Below are 25,100 nucleotides of genomic sequence, written 5' to 3' on the forward strand. Positions count from 1 at the left end.
TATATGAGTCCAGAGGTATATAAGTCTAAGTTTCTTATTGGTGCTAAAACCAAATATTCATGCCTAGAAATTTTCAGTAGGATTTTTGTGAATACTGAGCTCAAAGATCACTGTTGAATATCTTCCTCAATCTTTTACTGACATATAACAATTATGCATAATAGTTTCAGTGTGACATTTTCATACATGCTTACAATGTGTCTCTGGCCTATTCACCCTGTACCCTTCTTTTGTGCTTTCTCACACTTTTTTTAATGATTTATTTTATTTTTTTATATACATTGGTGTTTTGCTTGCATGTCTGTCTATGTGAGGGTGTTGGATTCCCCTGGAACTGGAGTTATAGACAGTTGTGAGCTGCCATGTGGGTGCTAGGAACTGAACTCAGGCCTTCTAGAAAAGCAGCCTGTTCTCTAAACTACTGAACCATCTTTCCAGCCCCAAATAAAAAGTTTTTAAACATTTGCTGGGTAGTGGTGGCACACACCTTTAATCCCAGCACTTGGGAGGCAGAGGCAGGTGGATCTCTGTGAGTTTGAGGCTAACTTAGTCTACAGAGCGAATGCCAGGACAAGCTCCAGAACTACACACAGAAACCCTGTCTCAAGAAACAAAACAAAACAAAACAAAAAAAAAGTTTTAAATGTTTATAATACTGTCTTTAAAAAGAACTTCTCTATGTAAAAGAACATTCAATAGAAGACCACTGTTTTTCTTGGGGCAGGAGTGCAATGTACTCGTTTGAATTACCGGATCTCAAGTAATTCTGACTGGCCTCGAATACTGTGCAGCTCAAGATCACGTTGAACTCCTGACCTTTCTGCCTTCTCTCAACGCTGGGATTCCAGGCGTGCGCAGTGCCCAGCCTCCTGCTCTTTAGACTGGGTGTCGCTATGTAGCCCCAGCACTGCCTCGGTCTCCTGGTTGCTGGGATTATAGGGCTGAGCTGCCATGCTTGGTTTCAGTCTCCTGTCCTTGCCTTCATTACTTCAGCAAGTTGGTTGGGTTTTGTTGTTGTTTTATTAATCTGTAGAATCTCTATCAGAGCTTTTTATTTTTTTAAGTTTTATTTTTAAAAAGATGCTAGAAAGGGTTTTTTGGAGGGGAGATAGGGGAGCAAGGTCATACTGTGTGATTTAGGCTAGTCTTCAACTTTCCATCTTTCTCCCTCAACTTCCTGAGTGTTGGGATTTTAAATGTATGCCATCTCACCAAGATAGGATAGATATGAAATATTTTCTCTGAATTTGTCAAATGCAAATGGACTAGACATTGTTGATGCATTTATTGCCTGTATATAGTGTATGTAGTCATTGTACTTATTGTATATAGTTTTCTTATATTAGTTATAGCCTTTTTTATTTTAGACAAAAAGGGGAAATGTGGCATTTCAATTGTAGTTTAATAAATAAATACATTTATAAAAATAAAGTTTTTAATATTATTTTTTAATTTTCGGGATAATGTTTTTATTTCATAGGTGTCTCAGACATAAATTCAAGGAGCTGGACAAATCATGAGACTAAAATACCGAATAAAATTACTGTGGTCGGAAGTGGAGATTTGGGTATTGCCTGCACAATGGCAATTTCAGCAAAGGTATGTAAGCCTAGTTGCTGGAAGTATATCTGTACTTTCATTGGACTTTAATTTTCTTTTTCCATTTTTCACTTATATGTGTATTGCACATGTGTGTATGCATTTTTTTTTTTTTGGCGTGTGTGAGAATGTGTGGGTGTGTGGGAACCTGAGGTAATGCTGGGATCGTCCACAATTGGTCTGCCACTTCGTGTATCAGGGCAGGATCTTTCAGTCAGACACAGCTGGACAGTGTGACTAGTCCCACCAGCCAGTTTACTCTGGGAACCCCTGGCTCCGCCTTCTGAGGCTGCAATTGGCGTGTGGGCTGCCATCCCCTTCCCACATTTATTTGCATGGGCTTCTGGGGATGGAAACCTGTAGTCTAGGTCATTACCAGGGTTGTGCTGTGCATCCTGTCCTACTCTTAAATAGTCTTCCTTTCTCAGCCTCCTGGGTGCTGAGATTACAAACATCGACAGCTGATATATGATTCCCCTCTGTATGTTATGAATGTTTTATTGCCATTGGTTAATAAAGAAGCTGCTCTCTGCCAGTGACTTTAACAGAGTAAAGCCAGGCAGAAAATCCAAATAGAGATGTCGAGAGAGAGTAGGCGGAGTCAGAGAGATGCTGCTGTGTAGCCTCAAAGGAGAAAGACATGAGCCGCCAGCCAGAACCTTACTGTTGGTAAAATACAAAATAATAGAAATGGGTTAATTTTAATTTAAGATGTAAGATCTAGCCAATAAGAAACTAGAGCTACTAGGCCAAGCAGTGATTTATTTAACATAGTTTCTATGTGATTATTTTGGGTCTGAGCAGCTGGGAAGCGAACAAGCAGTCTCTGCCCATGGACAGCCACACCTGGCTTTCAGAGTGTGGCATCTCCTAAGAATTGGTTAGAAATTCATGGTCTTCTGCTGAATCTCCATTTTACCGCAGCCTGGTGATCAGTGCCTCACGGGTGACCGAGTAGTCAGTAGCCTGAGCCCCTCTTCCAAAATCCCAAATTGAAATACTTCATATCTTGTTTGAAGTGAATACTTGGGTTGGTTTTCATCTTGAAGATCTATACATATCATGTCATTTTTCACATGTACTAGTACATTCATAGGATAACGTCTACAAATGAGATTAGCAGATTAATTTATTAATTTTTGAATTTTTAAAATGTTTTAAATTTTTGATAGAAATTGTTAAATTGAGTTGAGCATAAGGGACAGTGCCTTTAATCCCAGCACTCCTTGTGAGTTCAAGGCCAGCCTGGTGTACACAGAGAGTTCCAGGACAACTAGGACTACACAGAGAAACCATCTCAATTAAAAGAGAGGAAAAAAGAGTCAAATCGTCCGTATGTCAGTTGTACTAATTATTCTCACACGTTTGGATCTGTGTGTGTACTAAATGAAGATGGAAACATATACTTTCTTTGCATTTTCCTAGTGTGGTTCACAACAATAAGATAATAGCTATGCTTTAGGAAGGACTACTGCGGCTGACCCTGTGCCATATGCTTAATCTCACAAACACCTAAAATAAGGCTAAGGCCGGTGCGGTGCATAGTTAATAGATAATAAGTGGAGTGCTTCTTAGTAGGCCCCTGGGTATCTCGAGACCCAAGGGCTCCAGTTCCCCCAGACTCTTGCCGTTCACTTGCCGTCTCTTCCCGTCCGCTCATCTACTGCCCAGGGAGCCATCCTTGGCCCCGGGGAGTATTTTTCTGCGGCATCTTTGGTGAAAATACTGCATGATAGCAGGGTTTGATTAGTGGTGTGCGCTCCCTTTCTCTCTCATATTTATTTATCTCTACGTAGAAAGTGCTTGTTTATTTATGTTTGTTTTGAAGAACCTGGCATGAGTTTTTACTTTTAAGCAGGGAATGTTGTGCTAGAATAGAACCCCTGCCAATCATTTTAGACTGTTTAAGAATACGTACTAAGCTAGGTGTGGTGGTGCACACCTTTAATCCAGCACCTGGGAGGCAGAAGCAGGAGGATCTCTGTGAGTTCAAGGCCAGCCTGGTCTACAAATTGAGTTCCAGAACTGCCAAGGCTACACAGAGAAACCAAGTCTCAGAAAAACCTAAAAAAGAAAAGAACAGTAACAACAAGAGATACTATGGCGTTAAAAATCAAAACTCAAGAGGAACAGTAGCATGCCTACCATATCCCCTTTGTCATTCATTCGAATAGAAGATACAGTTTGCCTCCTGGGTAAGCCATGTTAGATCCCAGTATTCAGTAGTCAAGCCTGAAGGGTAGTGTCACCTGCGCAATGTGCACATCTTCTCTGTTGCTATTTTGTTTCTTTTCTTTCTCAAGTAGTTCAGGAGTCCTCCTTTCTCAGTGAGCTCATATTGAGTAACTGGCTGTATTGGTAGAACATTGTTCTTGTTCTAATTTTTCCATACAGGGCATTTCAGACAAGTTGCTTCTTTTAGACCTCTCCGATGGGACTAACCAAGGAACGATGGACCTTGATATCTTCAACCTGCCTAATGTAGAGATCAGCAAAGGTTTGATTATTTATTTAAAGATGGTTATGGGGGCTGGTGAGATGGCTCAGAGGTTAAGAGCACTGACTGCTTTTCCAGAGATTCTGAGTTCAATTCCCAACAACCACATGGTGGCTCATAACCATCTATAATGGTATCTGATGCCCTCTTCTGGTATTCAGGTGTACATGCAGACAGAGCACTCACATAAAAATAAATAAATAAAACTTAAAAGAAAAGTAGAAATAAAAGAAAAGAAAATGTCTGGTTAAAAGAAAATATGGTTATATTTCTTTTTCTATTGATTGAGTTTTAGATTAAGTCCTAGGTTGTTGTTGTTTTTTTTATTATTGTGCTTTTACTTTGGCTGGGAGCTGGGCACACATGTCCTGTAGCATTATATACCTTCGAGAGTTGGTTCTCTCCTTGCATTGGGTCCCGGGGATCAAACTCAGGCTATCAAGTATAATGGTAGGAGCCTTGATCCACTGAGAGTCTCTCCAGTCCAGGTCCTAGAGTTTTACGGCTGAAAAGGGACACGAAGATGGCATGTTTCAAATCCCTTGTTTTACTTGTTGAGAAAGGAAGGCTTGGAGCTAAATCAGTGGGGTTATACAAAGTCTTACACGAATTAAGACTGACTATGTTAGCAGGAGTCAGATGAGGAAATACCATTCAGACTCATTCCAATTGGTCAAAAGAATTTATTCTTTTTCTCTGAGTTTCTGTCTCTAAATAAGCATTGCCATGGTTGTTTTCTTTCTCTGCATATATTGGTTCAGAGAACTGTCTTTAGAGCTAGACAGATGCAATTAGCTCAGCCACATTATAGTCTGATATTCGCAGGTCACATAATCTCTCATTGAAAGGTTGGTTTTCAGGGCTGGAGAGATGACTCAGAGGTTAAGAGCACTGAGTGCTCTTCCCGAGATCCTGAGTTCAATTCCCAGCACCCACACGGTGGCTCACGACCACTTATAACAGTGTCTAATGACCCCCTTCTGGCCTCCAATACATGTGGACAGAGCACTCGTACATAAGAAAAGTAAATTCAGTTTCTCAGCTGTAACCGGGAATGCACTGTCTGCCGTGGTGCATAGCAGACGTCTAAGCCAAGACTAACAAAAGACGCTCAGTTCACTTTGATTGTGCTCAAACTATTCTTACCATGAGTTCTAATGAGAACAGAAAGGTTGTTGTGCAATAAATCAGATTTGAAAAATGCTATTTTAGGCAGTCGGGGGTATAGAACACTTAACTATCATATATGAGGCCCTGGATTCAATCCCACACCCACAAAAAGAAAAAGAAAAAGGTTTTGCCATCTAACCCTTTTTGTGTGTATGAGCCTCAGTCTTGCTGTTTCCCTGCTGCCCCTCCTGCCTCTCCCATTTAGTGGTAACCATAGGCATCTGCCACCAAGGCTAGGCTTCTGCCTTTTCAAAAACAGCGTCATTTTATAGTGTATGTAACATCGTATTAGTACAGATATGCTTATCTAGATAAATACCATATTTAGGGATTGCTGGGTTTAAAATATTTTACTAGGAATGCATAGATTTAAAAAGCTCACCAAGCCTGGGAGCTGACTCAGTGGATAAGAGCACATACTACTGTTGCAAGGACCCAAGTTTGGTTCCTAGCGTGCAGGTGAGGCAGCTCACAACTGCCTATAACTCTAGTTCTAGGGATTCCAACAGCCTCCATGAGCACCCACATGCATGGCACCCACACACAGATGCATGACACTAACAAATACATTTTAAAAATCAAAATATATTAAAAGCAGATCTGTGAATGAATGTGTCCCCTAAAACATGTTTACCAGTTTACAAAGAGGATCATCTTACCCATGCCGCCACAGTGCTGTGGGCTCTTTTGTCTTTCCTTAGGTCTCCTCCAACTAAGATGCACTGAGGGTGGTGGTGGTGGGGGGGTTGACTTGCCTGTCTGTTCTAAAAATAGTGTGTCACGGTTCAATAGGCCTTCAGTCCCTGGAGGAGACAATTGGCTCCTTTTCCTCCTCTGAGAGAGCACTGTAGTTCTTTTAATGGCCCCATGAGGCTCCTTGGGGAGCCTTCTCTTGTTCCAGGCCCTGAGGTTCTTAAGGGACCTTTTAACTCTTCAGATCCTGTAAGAGTACTGGTTAGTCCCCAACCCTAGAGGAAGAGACTGTTTAAGACCTAAGGAAATCCTTCTTTCCTTGCGTCTCGTTAGCCATTGATAATTGGTGAAATAATTTAAAGAGCAGAATCTTTGGGAGAAATGTACAGTACATGGTACTTGCCACCAAGCAAGGACTCAGAATTACCCATGAGGATGAGGACATTTTTATCATTCAAAGCCAAAGGAGGAAAAGGAGGAAGAGTCTGGCAAATTGGGTTGAAGCCAAGGTGTGGTGATGTAACTTGAACTGGTCACTGATTTTTGATGCTCTGTTTAAGCTTCCTGACCTCTCCCAGTACCATTTTTCCTTGGGGGGTGGGGTTAGCATAGAGTCTGAAACCAGTCTGCCTGGGCCTGAATTCCAACCCCTCTGCTGACTTACCCAAGCCCTTCACTTCGCTGCTCAGTCCTCCCGCTCTCCCCGGGCTGTAGCACAGTCACTTGGAAGGAATCCTGAGGCTCCCAGGCTCAGTACAGAAGCCAGTGGCTGCTCATTTTACCTACAGCATACTACTCATTTCCCCTTTAAGAGCTGTGAGTCACATAGAAAACTCAGTCTTTGTGTACTGGTGCTGGCTCTTTCTAACTTCCTGCCTGTCTTGTTACGTATCCCAGGCTGGCCTCCACCTTGAAGCCATTCTGCTTCTATGTCCTGAGTGCTGGATCATAACTGTGTACCCTGGGATCCGTGCTGTTGCTCTTCCGTGTTCTGACTGACAGCTGAAGGGGCGTGTGTGCCTGAAGGCTCTCTGTTCACACACTGGAGAAGCATTTTTATCATGTACTAGCACTAGTGTAGACTATCTTGAACTCAGACTGTTTCTTTTTGTTCATCAGATTTGTCTGCCTCTGCTCATTCCAAGGTGGTGATCTTCACAGCCAACTCTTTGGGTGGTTCTGAATCCTACCTTCATGCCGTGCAAAACAATGTGGACATGTTCAGAGCTCTTGTCCCAGCTCTGGGACATTACAGTCAACATGCTGTCTTGCTTGTTGCATCTCAACCAGGTAAAGGCTTTATTTCAATTCAAATGATGGTCCTGATCATCAGTATAGTTGCCATTGCTGGTTTTAAAAAGCCAAAGCACTGTTATATAAAGGAATCTTTAGTAAGACTGCTCTTACAAGGGATAGTCTGTACAACTATATACTGTTAACAATTACTACTTATAACTGTTATCACCAAGATTACAGATCACAGCTTTTCATGAAATATTGCAAGGAAACCAGCTTTCAGCAGGTCAGAGAAACTGGAGTGGAGGTGTGGCATTGGCAAAGCTGCATACACACATAGGACACTTTTCTGAGGGTCAAAGCTTAATTCTTGATTTTGTTATTTTCTTTCTGTTGCTTGTTCTGTGTAACATGATGGGGCTTGCTTGTTGGGGTATCTATCCTGCCCAGTACCCCACAGCCGGCAAGCCCCAAAGAAAATCACACAGAGGACTCCATAAGAATATAAACTGATTGGCCCATTAGCTCAGGCTACTTATTAGCTCTTATAACTTATGTTAGCCCATTATTTTTATCTGTGTTAGCCATACAGCTCAGTACCTTTCTCAGTGGGGCAGCTTATATCTTGCCTCTCCGGTGATCTGGGCAGAACTGCAGAGGGAGCGTCCTGCTTCCCAGAATACTCCCGTTCTCTTTGCTCCACCTCTACTTCCTGTCTGGTTTTCCCGCCTATACTTCCTGCCTGGCCAATCAGCATTTATTTAAAATATGATTGGCAGAATACAGACAATTCTCCCGCACCAGTTCTGTTCTGTATTTTCTCCTTATCCCTTTTATACCAACTAAAACAAAGATTTCTATGCAAGGAAAGATTACCTCATAACCACAAGTAACATATTTCCCAAAAACAAATTAAAATCTTTACGTAAGAAGGAATCACATTAAGATCACAAATTACATGTTTTTTTTAGAAGCCCACATATAGTTAAACATTTTCTTTGTACTAATTTTCCCATCATAACATCTTCACCCCAAAGCCATGATTAAATTTGCAGCAAGCCAAGTGTGTTTCAGTCGGTTCCTTTTGTCCTGGCAGGTGGCTGTTTGCAGTATCCATGGAGAAAATTCTTTGTTTGTTTTTCTCAGTGTGGTCCTGGCTGTCCTGGAACCAGCTCTTGTACACCAGGCTAGACTCGAACTCACAGAGATCCGCCTGCCTCTGCCTCCCGAGTGCTGGGATTAAAGGCGTGTACCACCACTGACCGCAATTCTTATCCTATAAAAAAATCTTGACTCAAGTGGTCTAGCTAACCATCTATTTTTCTTTGTTTTTTACACACACTTGGGTCATTTAATTTCCTTTCACAATTTTGTTTTTTCCAAGGTGCATACCAAAACCTGTGATTAATTCTGTAAGCTACTTGACCAGGGAACTCAGGCCTAACCTTGGGTGTGGGGACATAAATTGCTGTCTTTAGTCATCAGCCTGTTTTCTACAGGCAGAATTCATGGGTCTGTAATGCATGAAACTTCCTTGTTCTTCATTTTCATTTTCTGAAAATCTCACATCTGACCAAGTAAGGTAACTTCTAGCCTGTTTTTGTGTCTTTTATTGGAGCACTTAGGCAGAATAGCCTAAACCATTACCTTAGTTATCTTTACTAACGTTCCCATAAAAGACACTAGCTGTATCTTTTAGGCTAACTCAAAAAGTTTAATTAAATCATAGATTTAGCTAAGCGTCATTGCTCTTATAAAAGTCATCTTCATCATGATCTGTAATTAAATTGCCCAGTGAGGAGTGGGGTTGTCCCATGAAACAATCACAGTGGGATCCTTTTACACAGTAAATCACTGTGCCAAATACAGCAGAACAGCAGCAGCAAGGGGCATTCTAGAGACAGTTCCTCCCCAGGGCTTCAGTGCATTGAACTCTGAACGCTCCATTGTCAGCTCCTCTGACGTGGCCGCTGACAAAATGTGGTATTATTTTCCATTTGTTAGCCATACCTCCTTCAGTGAGAAAATGGTGAAAATCCCCAAGAGAAACATGTAGTGGTGTTTACGTGTAAGAACTTGAGTCTCTGGTGTTGCAAAGATGTTAGGAAGCACACTGCACATCCAAAGAAACTTCTTTCCTTGATTTTCTCTGTGAATGTGTGCACACGCACCCACTGTGAATGTCAGAGAACAGGTCTGCTTCCGCACTTTGGGTTCTGGCCCTTGAGCTCAGGTTGTCAGGCTAAATGGCAGCCACCTCACCCACCCTCACTTCATCTTCAGTGTTCTATATTTTGTAGATTGTTTAAGGAAATAAATATTTCCAAAGAGTTAGTGGTTTGAGCTCAGCTGGTGAGCTTGTGTTTGAAATGTTCCAGAGTTCTGTGTTTCATTTGTGATTGGTCTCTATATTCTGGGAGACACTTCTGTCATATAAGAAAAAGGGAGTTGTCATTTTTGTTTTTCAAAATGTTGTACTCATAATGATATATGAACTGGTATTTTAATTTAAGCCTAAAACAGAAGAAATTTATGAGTGAAATGAGATTATTGGGCTGGGGATATATCTTGGTGATAGAGTGCTTGCCTCGAGTGCATGAGGCCCTGGGTTCAAAACCCTTCACATATGTTCATGCATGTGCACACGCCTGCGCGTTCTCTCTCTCTCTCTCTCTCTTTCTCTCTCTCTCATACACTTACACACACACACACACACACACACACACACACGCGCGCACACACACCAATATTAGTGCTTTATTGAAATGAAATTATGATTTTCCTGCTTTTATGTCCAGTTTTCACCTTTCTTGCTTAACTGTTCTGGGATCTTATTTTCTACCCCTAACAACTTTTGTTTCACGAGAAAATTATATAAAAATGCTTCAACTTGGCTAGTGTTTTCAATATACTTTATAAACATACTCCCAGCCATGTTGGTGCACTTCTGAAATCCCAGTGCTCAGGAGTGGAGGGAGGAAGGCCAGCTAGGCTGTGTAACAAGACCTGCCTTGGGGAGTATAACGCTTTAGTGCATTTAAGACTTCCAAAGTCTGTAGAGACTCTGATTCCCTTCTCCAGTGAAACAGGGCTTTCCTTGTGAGCAGGTGAGAAGCATACATTTAAAAAAAAATCTTTAAGTTTTCTTTCTGTTGTATTGTTTAGTGGAAATCATGAGCTATGTGACATGGAAACTGAGCACATTTCCTGCAAATAGAGTGATTGGGACTGGATGCAATCTGGATTCACAGAGATTACAATACATTATTACGAATGTTTTGAAGGCACAGACCCCAGGCAAAGAAGTATGGGTTATTGGTGAACAGGGAGAAAACAAAGGTAAGTACAGCATTATTAATTTTTCTGCTGATTCTCTGACGTCATGACATTCGGATCTATTCAGGACCTTGAATTGTGGAGCTTAGTGAGTACCTTCTGTTAATGAGCCTTCATGAGGATTATTTGCCGTGTGTGTGTGTGTGTGTGTGTGTGTGTGTGTGTGTTAATGCATATGTGTGCATATTTGTGTGTGTGTCTGTGTGCTGATGGGAATTGAACCTAGGGCCTCAAGTGTGTTAGGCAGGTACACTACCACTGAACTGCAACTTGACCCCTGTTATACTCATATATTTGTTTTCCTTGAGCTTAAGGAAAGAACCCCTTTGTCAAGTTTTATATTTTTAATTGAATTTTGGAGTCTAGAATTAATTTAAAAGTTTTAATTTTCCATTTAAGCCTTTCAATACCTGAAGCATTTAGAAGTCCCCATTACTCTCTCCACATCCAACTTTTTTACTTTGAAGCTCAGTCTTCATTCCTAAATGCATGCTTCCTGTTTCTCTCTCTCTCTCTTTTCTTTTTCTTTTTTTTTTTGAATGAATTTTCAGCCCATGGCTTTGTTAACGAGCTATTCGTTCTCTCCCTATCACAAAAGCATAACTTCAGCTCTCTGTACGGAAACAAAAGCAAAACCCTCTTTTTCTCCCAAAAGAAGGCTTTCTGTATCTGAGATGCCTTCCTTTATGCCTTGTTCCATGCTGGGAAGCCAGGTTGCTCAGGAGACAGCACTGTGGCTGCCCTGACTTCATCTCTTCCACCCGTGTACAAAAGTGTGAGTGTTGACGCTTACTCGCTGCGTCTCTAGCTGCCATGGAAAGGGAGGTGTGGAACACAGTCTATTTTAGAGAGAAGGAAGTACCATACGTCAGCTGACAAGGTACAGGATACTCTTTGACTAAGTGTTGGTGCCTAGTCACTTACACATGCATTTGACATGCGTTGGGATTATTAGGAAAAGAAGAATACTGTTCCTATAGTACCTCGAATGATGGTAAAGGCAGTTAGGTGTTGAAAGAATGGGTAGGATTTGAATAGTTAGTATAGAGTGGTGAAAACATTCCAGGAATGGGAAGTCAGAACCAGGCAGAGGCACTAGCTAGGAACTGCCTACGGATGGCCTTAAGATATGGATGCTCGTGCATTCTCTTCAAGTATAGAATAGATCATATTGTATTTAGCAAGTCCCCCTAAGAAGATGAAGTTTTTCATGTATAATAAATATTGAGTTGAATAAGAACATTTTAAAATATATTGTATTAGGCAGTCAGTACTGTGGTTATGCCTGACCCCATCATAGTCTTTGTAGTATAGTCAATGAGCTATTCCTAACAATGACAGAATACATTCATATGTGTAACAACTTACAGAACTCACAAAGAGAAAGTATATCTTCATCTAGTATGTCTAGGTGAAGAAAGAAAAATAATTTAATGGAATTTGAGTTCTTTAAACAAGAATAACTAAAAATCTCTTTTAAAAGTACGGTTTTTTAAAAAAATAAATGGTCTTTTATCTCAAATATAGGGATTTATAGCATGCCTCTTTTTAAAATTTATTTTATGGTTTATTTAACTTTATTTTATGTGCATTGGTGTGAAGGTGTCAGATCTACTGCAACTGGATCTTCAGACAGTTGTGAGCTGCCATGTGGGTGATGGGAATTGAACTCAGGTCCTCTGGAAGAACAGTCAGTGCTCTTAACCACTGAGCCATCTCTCCAGTTCCAAATGTAGGGGTTTATTTCAGAAAGTTGTGATATTCACCTGTGTTGCCTAAGATACTATGGTGCTCACTGCTGATCCATCTCCTGGAAGCCCCTACATACCTAATAGAGCAAGCGCTCATGAATGTACCACGGAAGTAACTCATATGCCCCAGGCCATCGTCCTGCTTACTGTCTAGGAAGAATCAGTTGGCTTATTTGTTTTGTCTCTTTTAGTGCTAGGATCCATTCCAGGGATCCTTGTAATTACTTAGACAAACTCTAACCACAGAACTACACCCCTGACTCTCACCTTTGTACAGTCTTCAACTCCTGCTCATAGTGGCATATAAACATGGCTAGCTTTCCTTACATGGCCCTAAAGGCAGAAATGGATCATAGGCGCCCTCTACTGACTGCATGTAAGAAACCAACTGGTAATAATTTTTGCAAAAGTGACAACGGTAATGTAATTAAAATTGATTTTTAATTATTATCATTTTTATGGAGTACTTTTCATAAGGTTTCCTACTTAAATTTTACAAATATCCTGGTAAGGAAGAAGTGGTTTTCTCTTATTTTTATTTTATGTGCATGGTGTTTTGCCTGCATGCATGTCTGTGTGGGGTGTCGGATCCCTTAGAACTAGCGTTATGGACAGTAATGAGCTGTCATGTGGGTGCTGGGAATTAAATCCAATGTTCTTTTTTTCAAGACAGGGCTTCTTTGTCCTGGAACTCATTTTGTAGACCAGGCTGGCCTCGAACTCACAGAGATCCGTCTGTCTCTGCCTCCCAAGTGCTGGGATTCAAGGCGTGCGCCACCACCGCCTGACTGAGCGCCTGTTTTCTAAATGTATAGAAGAGGAAATACACAGCCCAGTAAGGATGAGGGAGCTGCTGAGGGTGATTTATTCAATGAGAGCTGCTCTAAATTGATGCTAAAGATGCTCTTTCTTGCTGTCACTTAATGTCACTTAAATATTTTATGCCATGCCTGACCCAGAGTAAATACTCAATGAATTGTTATTCCAAGATTGCAATGAATAAGAATCAGCAAAAGGAGACGTGAAAGAGCACTTGGAAGTGGAACAATATTAGGTCTTGGGAACAGTTATAAGAATAGAATTGTCTAAGTAAAATTCTTATCTTCTAGTTCTTTAGTGATAGCCACAGCCTAGGGAGGAGTCCGAGGGTAAATAAGACCTTTCAGCTCTATTCCCTGCTTCCTTTCTCAGCTTCAGCTGCCCTTCTGCCAGGTGTTTGGTGCTAGCCAGATGGCCACTTACAGTGGTTCACACTGATTGTACCTGCTGCTTCCTTTCCCCGACACCCATTCACTTAGCTAGTTCCTGCTTACCTCCATGACTGCATAAGTGTCTGTTCCCCAGAGCGAGGTTAGGTGAGTTTGTGCATATATTACAAGCAATAGCATGCTGTGTGCCCCTAATGTCTGTTGTATCATCATCACCATGCTATGATGCATGCTTGTTCTTCATACAATGGCCATCTCCTTCAGCTTGGAATGCTTTCCTACTTTGGATTGAATCAGTCATTTGTTCTGCACCAAGTAGGATGGTTTGCAGAACATTTGCTCAAGAGCTGCTGTCTTTAAACTCTGGTATAGAAATCATATGTAAACGCAGATCACTGCATGGCATTTCAGCAGTTTGAGGGCTGGGCCTCAGAACAGTGTGTCATCTCTTTTGGCACAGGTTTGGTTTTGTGTGTGATAGTAAAGAGCGATCCTATAGTCAGTGTTTTTACTGTCTCGTGTTCCCAGCGGAGCCTTAAGCTTGCTATGTGGCTGAGGATGACCTTTGAACTTCTGACCCTTCTCCCTTTACCTCCTTAATGGCAGGATTGCAGGTGTGTGTCACCACTCAGTACAGAGGGTCTGACCCAGGCCTTCATACATGTTGAGCAAGCCCGCTGCTGACCAAGCTACAGCCTGTGTCCCCATGGGCATTTTTCATAAAAATTTTTGGAGCCTGTTTTTGAAGATTGGGGACTAGAAGATAAAGATGATTAAATGAATTATTTTAAATAATAATTTAAAATATTTAAATTTTTTTATTTAAAAAAATGGATCTACACCAGGATGTAAAGGGTTGGGCAGTAAAACAGAAAATGAAGTAATTAAGTAAATCCTAACTTACTTTATTCTGTGATAAGCAGATTTGAACACTAAACATTTTCTCTCTTAACTATGGGTCAGGGCTTAGAAGAGAGGAAAGGTTAAAAGATGTGAGATGCACAAGGAAAGAGAGCTGGCTCAGTGGTCAAGAGCACTGGTTGCTCTTGCAGAGGGCTTGGGTTTGGCTCTGAGCACCACATGGTACACAACTGCCTGGAGCTCCAGTTTCAGGGGCTCTGAGGCCCTCTTCTGGCCTCTTGCAGCACAGCTTCCATGCACACACAGATACAGGCATAAAGTAAGGAAATCATAAAATAAAAAAGGGGCTAGAGAGATGGCTTATGGGTTAAAAGCATTGACTGCTTTTCTAGAGGTCCTGAATTCAATTCCCAGCAACCACATGGTGCCTCACATCCTGGAATAATGGGATCTGATGCCCTGTTCTGTCATGCATGCAAATAGAACACTCACGTACATAAGTAAACAAAATTTTTAAAAATATGAGTACAAAAAAAGAATAGGATATGAGATTCCTATTTTTTCATCTGCCCCATCTTAACTACGCATATTGGCAGCAATACTCATAATTTTCTGATTATTTTGTCTTCTTTATGAATCTTTTCTCATATCTATCTTGCTATTTTTATTCATCCTTTCAAAGTCTATAAAACTATATTTCAGTTACCAAGTGTTCTCCATACCCCAGTTTTTAAATATTGTTAACATATTAAAACTTAAGTAAATAATTCTTATATAACCCTTTAAAGTAGATCATTTTAAAATTCTTGGGCCCAGCATGGTGGTATACACCTTTAATCTCAGCACTCAGGAAGCAGAGGCAGGAGGATCTCTGGGAGTTGAAGGCCAGTCTGGTCTACAAAAGGAGTTCCAGGCAAGCCAGTGCTATACAGTGAGCCCTTGTCTCAAATAAAAACAAAAGAACAACAAAAACACAGTAAGAATAAATAAAAAGTTTCTTAGCCCCGCATACGTATCTATATTTTCCGTGTCGCAGTTCTTGTGTTTGTGTTCTTTTTTATTGGCAAAACGGGACTTGGGTTTTGCTGTTGTTTTGGAGGTGGAGACAAGAGTGGGTAGAGTACAGTGGTGGAGCGCCTGCCCAGAGCGAGCAGGGACCTAGGTTCAGTCCCAGCGGGGTAAGAACAGCTTGAAGCTTCCCGTGGTTGTTACCTCAACTACTACAAGTCTGTTTTGTTGTTGTCGCTGTTGTTACCAAATATAACGTTGAATGGTGTGTGGGGTTGATTGTCCTCAGCACCATAATAGAAAATATACTGGAGGGGCTGGAAAGATGGCTCAGAGGTTAGGAGCACTGGCTGCTCTTCCAGAGGACCCGGGTTCAATTCCCAGCACCCACATGGTGGTTCAAAACTGTACCTTCAGTTCCAGGGGATCTGATGTCTTTACACCAATGCACATAAAAATAAAGCTAAATAAATTATTTTTTAAAAAAAGAAAATATACTGAAGAGGACACAAAAGAGAAGCAAGTGGTCCGTGTGCCAGGGCAGCTTATAATCAGTCAGCTTGAAGAAGGGTGGCGTTCGCATATTGCCAAGTCCCTTGTGGCTGACGCCCTAAATAGTCTGTTTTTGTTGTTGTTTGTTTTTAATGAAGTTTAGAGTATGTGAATCTTAGACATAAGATATTCTCCTATAACCAAATGTATTTTTGCTTGCCTACTCTGAACAGATTTATATTAAAAGGTGTCTTTTTGTAGATGAACACTGGATGGTTCAAATGTTGCAGTTTCAGGCCAGTATTAAAAAGCAGCACAGATAGCCAGTTTGTGGGCATGCATGGCGTATGCAGAGAGAAGGTTTCCAGTCCCATCATGCTCTAAAAGCTGCAGCTTGTTTGTGCTGAGTCAGATTGTTTAATTGCCTTGTGAACACTGCGGTTAGAGGATGCATGTAGCCTGGAAGCCATTGCTTCTCCTACGATTGTAGAAATTCCATCCCAAAAGAGGTCACAACATTTTTCCTCAAATTAGTCATCTTGCTTTCCAGCAGAACAAATGTGAAGTGCTTACAGCATTTGAAAGTCTATTATCTGCAGCCACCCAAGGAAGCAGCTCTTGCTGCCTGAACAGTAGGGTGGCCCCTGTGGATCTTTGCTGCTGAGTGAGGACAGGTAAAGAAGCCACAATGTAGACTTTAGGGATCACATTTTCAGGAGATTTAGGGTCAAAATCGGCACAGAAAATTCAGTGCTGTCAATGGAAAAGTAACTGTTGTTAGGAGGGTGAGCCACTACAAAAAGATGGGTCCTTTAGTTGTCACACCATTTTTGTTTTGTAATCAGTGTTTCACTGTGTGGCCCTGGCTGTCCTGAAGCTTGTGTAGACCAGGCTGGCTTTGAACTCAAGGAGATCTGTCCTCCTGCTTCTGCCTCCTGATGGCTGCATTTAAAAGCATAAGCCATCACTCTCGGTCATTTGTCACATATCATTGGCAAAATATAACTAATTCTTTGTTTAATTTTAGTGTGCTCATGGAGTGGCGGAGACGGGGTAATGAATCATAGCTCTCTGGCACAGCTGTCCGGCAGGTAACGGTGAAAATTTTTGAATATCTAGCTAAGTCACGTGCTTCATAGCTGACATGGCAGCTGTTTACACAGCAGGTTCTTACCAGATTTCTGTACACAAGACTAAGTAACGGGAAGTCTGGAAGTACAGGGACCAGGGCGGTCGTCCTGGACCTCTAGGAGTGCTTTGCAAGCTCGTTTAGACATTTAAAGGAAAGCAATGTCCTTATTTCAAGCAATGGTTTGCCTCCTTTACGTCTAATCCAATACTAAGTTAATGGGAAAGAGGACTCGTCTCTATGAGCACCCAGAAATGGATACAGACTAAATACATATGGATACATTTGGAAATCAGTGTAAGATCAACGTTTCCCAGTCTTGTGAGAGGGGGTGCAGTGCACACACTTTATCTGGAGGCCCCCTGGGGCTTGTCCTGGCCGTTGGGTTTACACACAGATTATTTTCAGACCCCTTGTTATTCCATCATCACAAATAGTACTCCCCTCAGGTCTGGTGAGGTGGTAAAGTGTGGATTTGTAGATCTTCATCTTGTGAGGTTTAGCACATGTAGCAGCTAGAAAGAGTAGTGTGCAGGTAATGCAAGACAGCCTGCATTATTGAGTTATAACTTCTTCTGTTTTGTTGCTGTTCGGTTTAGGTTTTTGTTTTGTTTTGGTTTTGGTTTTTTGAGACAGGGTTTCTCTGTAGCTTTGGAGCCTGTCTTGTAGACCAGGCTGGCCTCGAACTCACAGCGATCCGCCTGCCTCTGCCTCCCAAGTGCTGGGATTAAAGGCGTGCGCCACCACTGCCCAGCTTGGTTTAGTTTTAATGGCACCAGAGATTAAATTAGAGCCATGATGTGCTAAGCATGTGTTTACCACTGAATTATGCTCCCTATAGTTTTTAAATGGAATAAAATGAAACAGTTTTAATTTATATACTTTTTTTTACAAGAAAGTATGCCAATTATAAACTTCAAAAACCACTGCTGTTTATAGAGAGTAAAAAACTGAGATAATTCCATCTTTTAGAAACAACCAGTTTAACATCCACATGCTCCAACTTTGTAGTATTTCTGCACATACAGTGTTTATTTTTAGTAGATTATACTATCTCTACCATCCTGCCGCTTGATTAATTGTAAAATTAAATATCCCTCTGTATTGTACATGTAAGCCTACCTTCTTTTTAAAATTTTTTTTGTTTTATATGTATAAGGATTTGCATGTATGTATGTGCATTACATGTGTGTCTGACACAGGCAGCAGTAGACAAGGATATCAGATCCCTTGGAACTGGAGTTATAGGCAGTTGTGAATCACCATTTGGGTCCTGGGCACCATCGCTCCTAGTGGACTCTTGAAGAGTACGTTCTTTATCAGCTTCAGGAGAGGTGACTTTATTTCCGTTCTGATCTTATAAAGCAGCGGGACTGCTGTGTCAGCACCAGCTTTGGTGTGAGACATGGGAGTTTAGTCTTTTAGCACATCCATGGCTCTGAGTTTAATCTCCACCGCCATCCAAACAGAACAACTCGGAGGAGCCTGTCAGTGCAGGTAATTACCTCGCTCACTGCTCCTCCAAACTGTTACATGTGCTAAAACTCACAGGCTGACAGTTTGAAATCTACCCTTTCCTACCACACCAGACTTGAGAGCATTGTTGCTGACGGTGCAATAACAAATGGTCTGAAAATAGCTGGCTCCTCCCTCCTTTTCTGTGATTTTTGTTCGTATGTAAGCATGTGTGTGTGCATGGGTGGTAGAAGAGGGCGTCTGCTTCCCTGGGGCTGCAGCTACTCACAGTTGTGAGCTACTCACCAGAAGGACTGGGTGCTGTCTTCTAGAAAAGCAGCATGTGCTTCCCAACCTCCCCGCCCTCTCCAGTGCCAGCCTTATCTTCCTGTGGTGTGGCAGGCATGTGGTAAGCTTTTCTCAAATACAGCAAGCATGCTCATATGTGTACCTTTGCACACTTGAGCCATAGGACAAAGGGTGAGGAAGGGGCTTCTAGAGCAATGCTGCCGGTTTTCCCTGACATTGCTTTGTGCTCTGAGCAGTGACTGTAGGAATGCTTTTTTCCTACAACCCCCAAAACTAGTTATAGTTCTTTTTATCATTGTCACGTTGAACTGATATTTATATGGCTGTTTGTTCAGTTGTTTTTGTTGTTAGTCCTGGCTAGCCTGGAACTCCTTTGCCTTCCAAGTTCAGGGGTTAAAAAGCATGTGCCACCATACCCAGCTGATACTGTTTAGCTATTGTTTAGTTAAATATTCAAGATGGTAAGCATCTTTTATTTATTTGTTTGTTTATTTGGTTTTTTGAGACATGCTTTCTCTGCCTCCCTAGTGCTGAGATTAAAAGCATGCGCTACCACTGCCCGGCCAGTAAGCATCTTTTTATGCTATGAGAGTATTTGTGTTTTCTCTGTGAACTGTGGCTCTCAAACCTTAGGAAAAGCTTAAGTCACAATTGTATTATTGGCAAGTCTTCTTATATTTTCTGAGATTCTCTTTCTCTCTCTCTCTCCCTTAATCTAGAGCCATGGAACTGTTGAGGGTAAAAGGTCAGAGATCTTGGTCTGTTGGACTGTCTGTGGCTGACCTGGTGGATACTATTGTAAACAATAAAAAGAAAGTGCATTCTGTATCAACCCTAGCAAAGGTAACTTATTTTCACTCACGTGTTTTCGACTTTGGTATCTTTGATATTAATATAAAGTCAGCAGCACTGCTGTGTCAGCGCCGGCAGCTTTGGGGTAAGAACAGAACGTCTTGAGTTGCTTTGCTATGGGAAGTCTGCAGCTTGTTCTTTCACTCCCATAGAATTTGGGGGATATCGCAAAGGTGTTCATATAACTTATTTTCCTGAGTCAGAGAGTCATTTCTGCTTTTTACCAGAACATAAATTTTACCCCAAACACAGCTAACATGAAGCCTAAATGCTGGGGCAGGTTTTCTTGAACACCAGGAGGGAAATAACAACATGGAAAGAAAACGTAAAATAACTTACTGTATGTGACTAGGTTCAGAGCCCATGATGTATTTCCCCAAGGACTGTATGGTCCATCTCTTTATTAGCCCTAGCCTGCTGACTATACTGCAGACAGGTAGTTTACCTCCCTGCAAAGAGGGCATCTTTGACCAGGCTCCTCCTATCAGATATTTTCTGGAGTCATAACTTGAGTTTAGAAAATCAGTAAGCAAATTAAGTTGAGCTTGTATCACTTTGTTTTTTCTGTTTGTTTGTTTTTGAGTTTTCTTTAAGATTTATTTATTTATTATGTTTATAGTGTTCTGCCTGCATGTATGCCTGCAGGCCAGAAGAGGGCATCAGATCACAACAGATGGTTGTGAGCCACCATGTGGTTGCTGAGAACTGAACTCAGGACCTCTGGAAGAACAGCCAGTGCTCTTAACCACTGAACCGTTTTCTCCAACCCCAACACTTTGTACTATAACTAGAAAAGCAAGGGAGAATTCTTTTCATTATCTTTTAAAATTTGTTTTTATTATTTTTAATTATATGGCAAGGGTTGTACATGTAAATGCAGGAGCCCATGAAGGATATGACTCCTGAAGCTGGGGTTCCAGGCAGTTGTGAGCTGCCTGACATGGGTGCTGGGAATGACTCTTATCCTATGGAAGAGTGGCCACACTCCTATCTGCTGAGCCATCTCTACAGCCCCATGATTTTAATATCTTGTATAATTCAGCTTTATTATAATCTCAACTTTTTCATTTCAGGGATGTTATGGTTTAGATAATGAAGTGTTCTTAAGTTTGCCGTGCATCCTGGGAACCAGTGGAGTATCTGAAGTCATCAAAAGCACAGCAGGAGAAGACACAATGACTGAGACACTCCAAAACAGTGGATCTTCAATCCACAGTCTCCAGCAACAGCTGAAACTCTGATGCCCGAGAGCAGTCACCTCAAGGGGGAAGCTTATTTAATTTTGCCAGCACACACAGTTTTGGCAACTTCCACAGCTTGGTATTTCACAAACAGCCCTTATAGTAGATGACGTCTTAGCTTTATAATTTGAGAACGGGAGAGGATCTGATTTCCTTGGGAGTTTTGACACACCTGAACTGTTGTTTAGAGCTGCCACTTTAGATCGCATGTCCTAACCAGCACACCTAGCACTTTAGAGATGTTCTGAAATACGTGCACGCCTGAAAGATTCTCACTGGACACTCATTCTGAGCATGGTAAGCTGAAGGTAGGATGGGCACAGAGCCTGTGGCAGGTGTACATTCAGAGACTCCTAGCTTCACGGATGTATTTGCTTCTTCTGCAACATCCCATTGATGGTAATGGCTAAGCGTTTGATTTTCCTTCTTCAAGTTCACTTACATTAGAAAGGATTTTAGTATGCATTTAAATTGGTTAAATGGAATTTTAAATATATGAAAAATAATATATGATTTAATTTCTAATGACACTTCCTTTCTGAAAATTTCTAGAATAACCTCTTCTTGGGCTAAAAGATCTCAACTGTATCTTAAAACTATATTAGTAGAAAAAGAGATATTCGTGTTTCTGTGGCCATAGGTAATGAGTAACAGCTAAGCAGTATATTTCGAAAGCAAATGTGAGGCTTTCATGAAAAACCATTGTTCTTAAAGGAGAGGGGCCTTGGTCGTCTGCTTCCGAGCGAGCCTTAGTCACCCTAGAAGAAACAGTTGTGCCTGTGCCTTGGTGACTGGTCAGTCAGTGTTAACATGTGGAGCAGCAGCACAGTGGCTGCTGTGACGCACAGGGGACAGCTCCTATATAGTGAGCTCTTTATTTGTAGAGTTCTGACATTGACTAGCCGAGGTTGGGACTGTTTATCTTCATTACAGAGGAGGAAACTGAACTTAGGTGTCTGAGATTGCTGGGTTCTAAGGAGTGTTTCTTACCTGTATAACCTCTACTTTTCTAGGTAGCGACAGAGGCTGTGGGAAGCCTAGAGGCCTAAAAGCCAAGTTGTCACAAGACACTAACTAAAGTTGAGGCTTGGGATACTATGAAAGAATTCTTTTATTGTCATATGGGGGCTTTCTTTTGTTTTTGTTTTTTTAAACAAGGTCTTTATGTAGTCCTAGCTGTCTTGAAGCTTACTACTATAGACCAGGTTGGCCTCCAGCTCACATAGATCTGCCTGCCTCTGCCTCCTGAGTTCATGGATTAAAGGCATGTACCACCACACCTGGCTATATTTTTTTAAAGTATTTTTTACAAAGATTGATTAGCCTTACCCACAAAGACTAAGCAAATAGCAGAGGTGGTATGTGCCAAAGACGGTGTTTGTTTAGTCGTTCAGCTAGTGCTTATTAGGAGCTTCTCACAAAGGAAACACTGTTGGTGAACATGCCCAGATTAGGGACAAGCCCTGGTACTTACGGATTAGCAGGGGAACACAATAGCAAAATAGCACATGAATGCAAGTGTGCTAAGTACAGTGAAATCCAGAGTGTTTGGAATCCAGGCTGCTCAGAGAGAGGAGCTCAGGGGTTTGTGAGGTAGAAAGGAGTCATGACACTGGGTAGTTACACTGACAAGCGAATGCTGAGGAAGTAGAAAAGGAACGTGCTGAGGAAGACTTCCTCCAGACGTAACTGGGTTAAACCTTGGCCATACAGGCTAGGGATGTAGCTCAAGTGCTTGCCTGATATGCATGGGGCCCTGGGTTTGGTCCCAGAACCACAAAGCTTGGGGTTGTTGAGGAGGTGAGCATTAGCTCTTTGTAGATTATTTTGGTGTTGTTTTTACTGACCTTTATATGAGATAGGAAGGTAAAGTTGAAACAATTTCTTAGGTGTTTTAGTGTTTTCTACTGGGTGATAACTAATTAGGAATTCAGTAATTCCTAAAATAGAATTTCTTTTCTCTTCATTTGTTTTTGGTTTATTTTTGTTGGTTGTTGCAGGAGGGCCACTTGTTGGTTTCCAGCTGCTCAGCCCCAAAATAATCACACAAAAACTATATTATTTGTAATACTGTTTGGCCAATAGCTTAAGCATTTTTCTGGTTAACTCTTATATCCGAGACTAGTCCATCACCATTAAGTGCATCACCACAAGGTCGTGGCCTACCAGCAGTTTCAGCACATCTGTCTCCGGCAGGCTACATGGCTTCTCTCTGCCTCCTTTCTCCCAACATTCAGTTTAGTTTTCCCTGCCTAGCTCTGTTCTACCCTATCAGGCCAAGCCAGTTTCTTTATTGACCAGTGATACTCACAGCATACAGAGGGGAATCCCATATCAGTTGGTTGATTGGTTTTTTGAGACAGGGTTTCTCTGTGTAACTGCTCTGGCTATCTTGGAACTCATTTTGTAGACAAGGTTGGCCTCAAACTCAGAGATCTTTACTACCGCTGCCTCCCGAGTGCTGGGACTGAAGGCTTTTGCTGCCACCACCTGGCTCTCTTCATTTGTTTTTGAGACTAGTCTCTAACTCTCAGCAATCATCCTGCCTGAGCCTCGTGAACGCTGGCTACCATACCCAGCAACAATTTTTGTTTTGTTTTGTTCTGTTTGTGGGGATCTAACCCAGGGTCTGGTGCATTCTAGTCAAGTCTTCCAGGTTCTGATGCATGTTAGACAAGTCTTCTAGGGTCTGATGCATTCTAGGCAAGTTTTCCAGATTCTTATGCATGCTAGGCCAGGCCTCCAGGGTCTGAAGCATACTAGGCAAGGTCTCCACCATTGTGCTTCATCTGGAACTTAGTTTCTAAAAGCTAATAACTCTCTTGAACAATAAGCCAACTGCAGGATGTTATAACAGCGAACTGCCAAGAACTGTGTTGATTATAAGGAATGCCAATACAGCAGATATTTATTGAGCACTCACTGTTATTCCAGGTATTTTGTTACAGTTTGATCTCAACCTCAAAAGGCCATAGTACAGAAATCTTTGTCTGTTCGCACATTCCTCCATGTAAGTCAGGTGGCGCCATCACCCCCACCTCACCTTGAGTTGGTGGTCAATAATCACAGTGTGTCTGTCTGGTAACTTTCATTTTCTCCACATGTTTTAATGGTTTAGATGATGTTGACTTGATTAACCTATAAATTCTGTCAGTCTGAAAACCGGGGGCAGTGTACAGTGGTTGCGTATTTCTCACCTGAGGCACAAGCACAGGCTGTGCAGTGGTGCTCACTTCCCAGGTACCACCTACCATCCCATAAGTTTCAGTCCTGCATCGTTAGAAAGCCTCATTTTTTTAACCTTATTATGTTCTGAAATTCAAGCTTTCTTGAAAAACTAGTGAAAGATGTATTTCCTCCTTTAAAAAATACTGTGTTAAGTAAAATGTTTTTTCTTGCCATCTGACAAGGAGGGGGCAACTTTCATTTTTCCAAAATCATGCAGTACCTCATGATTTTTATTGGGGCTTGGGTTAAAATGCTTTTTGATACTGTTTGGTATATTTTTCACTTTCAGATACATTGTGTTCCTTAAATATAAAAGATAATGAACAAAATAAATTTTGACTTTAAAAGGACTGTGTGATGTCTGATTAAGTGAAAGAAAATACATTCAGATTAAAGGTTTTTTTTTTTAATGTCATTCCCAGAACACTCACATCCATTATTCATTTAAGTGCAAAATGAAAAAAAATGACCTTTATCAGTTGTTTCTAAATTATATATATTAGAATATATTCTAATGTATATTATATTATATGCATTATATGATATATTAGATTATATATTAGCTATATATAATATCTATTTTATATATATATAAAATTTTAAACTTATTTAAAGTTGCAGCTTACTTAGAAGTGCCTTTAACTGGAGTGGCTGTTTCTATGACCTGGAGGAGTGCTAAACAATACACAGCTTTAGAAGTTTTCTGAACTAGGTGTGTATATATATACATACATATATATATATATATATATATATACATATATATAATTAGATAGAGAACTTTCAAAAAGAACTGGAGAGATGGCTCAGAGGTTAAGAACACTGACTACGGGCTGGAGAGATGGCTCAGCGGTTAAGAGCACTGGCTGTTCTTCCAGAGGACCTGAGTTCAATTCCCAGCATCCACATGGTGGCTCACAACCATCCATAATGAGATCTGGTGCCCTCTTCTGGCCTACAGGCATACATGTGCAGACAGAATACTGTATACATAATTTTTTTAAAAAATCCAAAAAAGAAAACATTTTTGAAACA

The 25,100-nt window shown here is 41.2% G+C and overlaps 1 protein-coding gene across 2 annotated transcripts in view; it reads left to right on the forward strand.

Moving 5' to 3' along the window:
• The window catches only part of Uevld (UEV and lactate/malate dehyrogenase domains), a 33,879-nt gene extending 9,464 nt beyond the window's left edge, over window positions 1–24,415 (forward strand). For both annotated transcript variants that reach the window (XM_048427032.3, XM_048427031.3), the window contains exons 6-12: window positions 1,481–1,599; window positions 3,994–4,096; window positions 7,079–7,249; window positions 10,361–10,534; window positions 16,879–16,942; window positions 19,464–19,587; window positions 20,670–24,415. In XM_048427032.3, coding sequence (XP_048282989.3) covers window positions 1,481–1,599; window positions 3,994–4,096; window positions 7,079–7,249; window positions 10,361–10,534; window positions 16,879–16,942; window positions 19,464–19,587; window positions 20,670–20,837 — 923 coding nt within the window. In that variant the 3' untranslated portion in view covers window positions 20,838–24,415. The remainder of the gene's footprint in view (window positions 1–1,480; window positions 1,600–3,993; window positions 4,097–7,078; window positions 7,250–10,360; window positions 10,535–16,878; window positions 16,943–19,463; window positions 19,588–20,669) is intronic.
• Window positions 24,416–25,100: the final 685 nt, after the last annotated feature.

This window comes from Myodes glareolus, chromosome 24, assembly GCF_982192425.1.
Source record: "Myodes glareolus chromosome 24, mMyoGla1.1, whole genome shotgun sequence".
NCBI lineage: Eukaryota > Metazoa > Chordata > Mammalia > Rodentia > Cricetidae > Myodes > Myodes glareolus.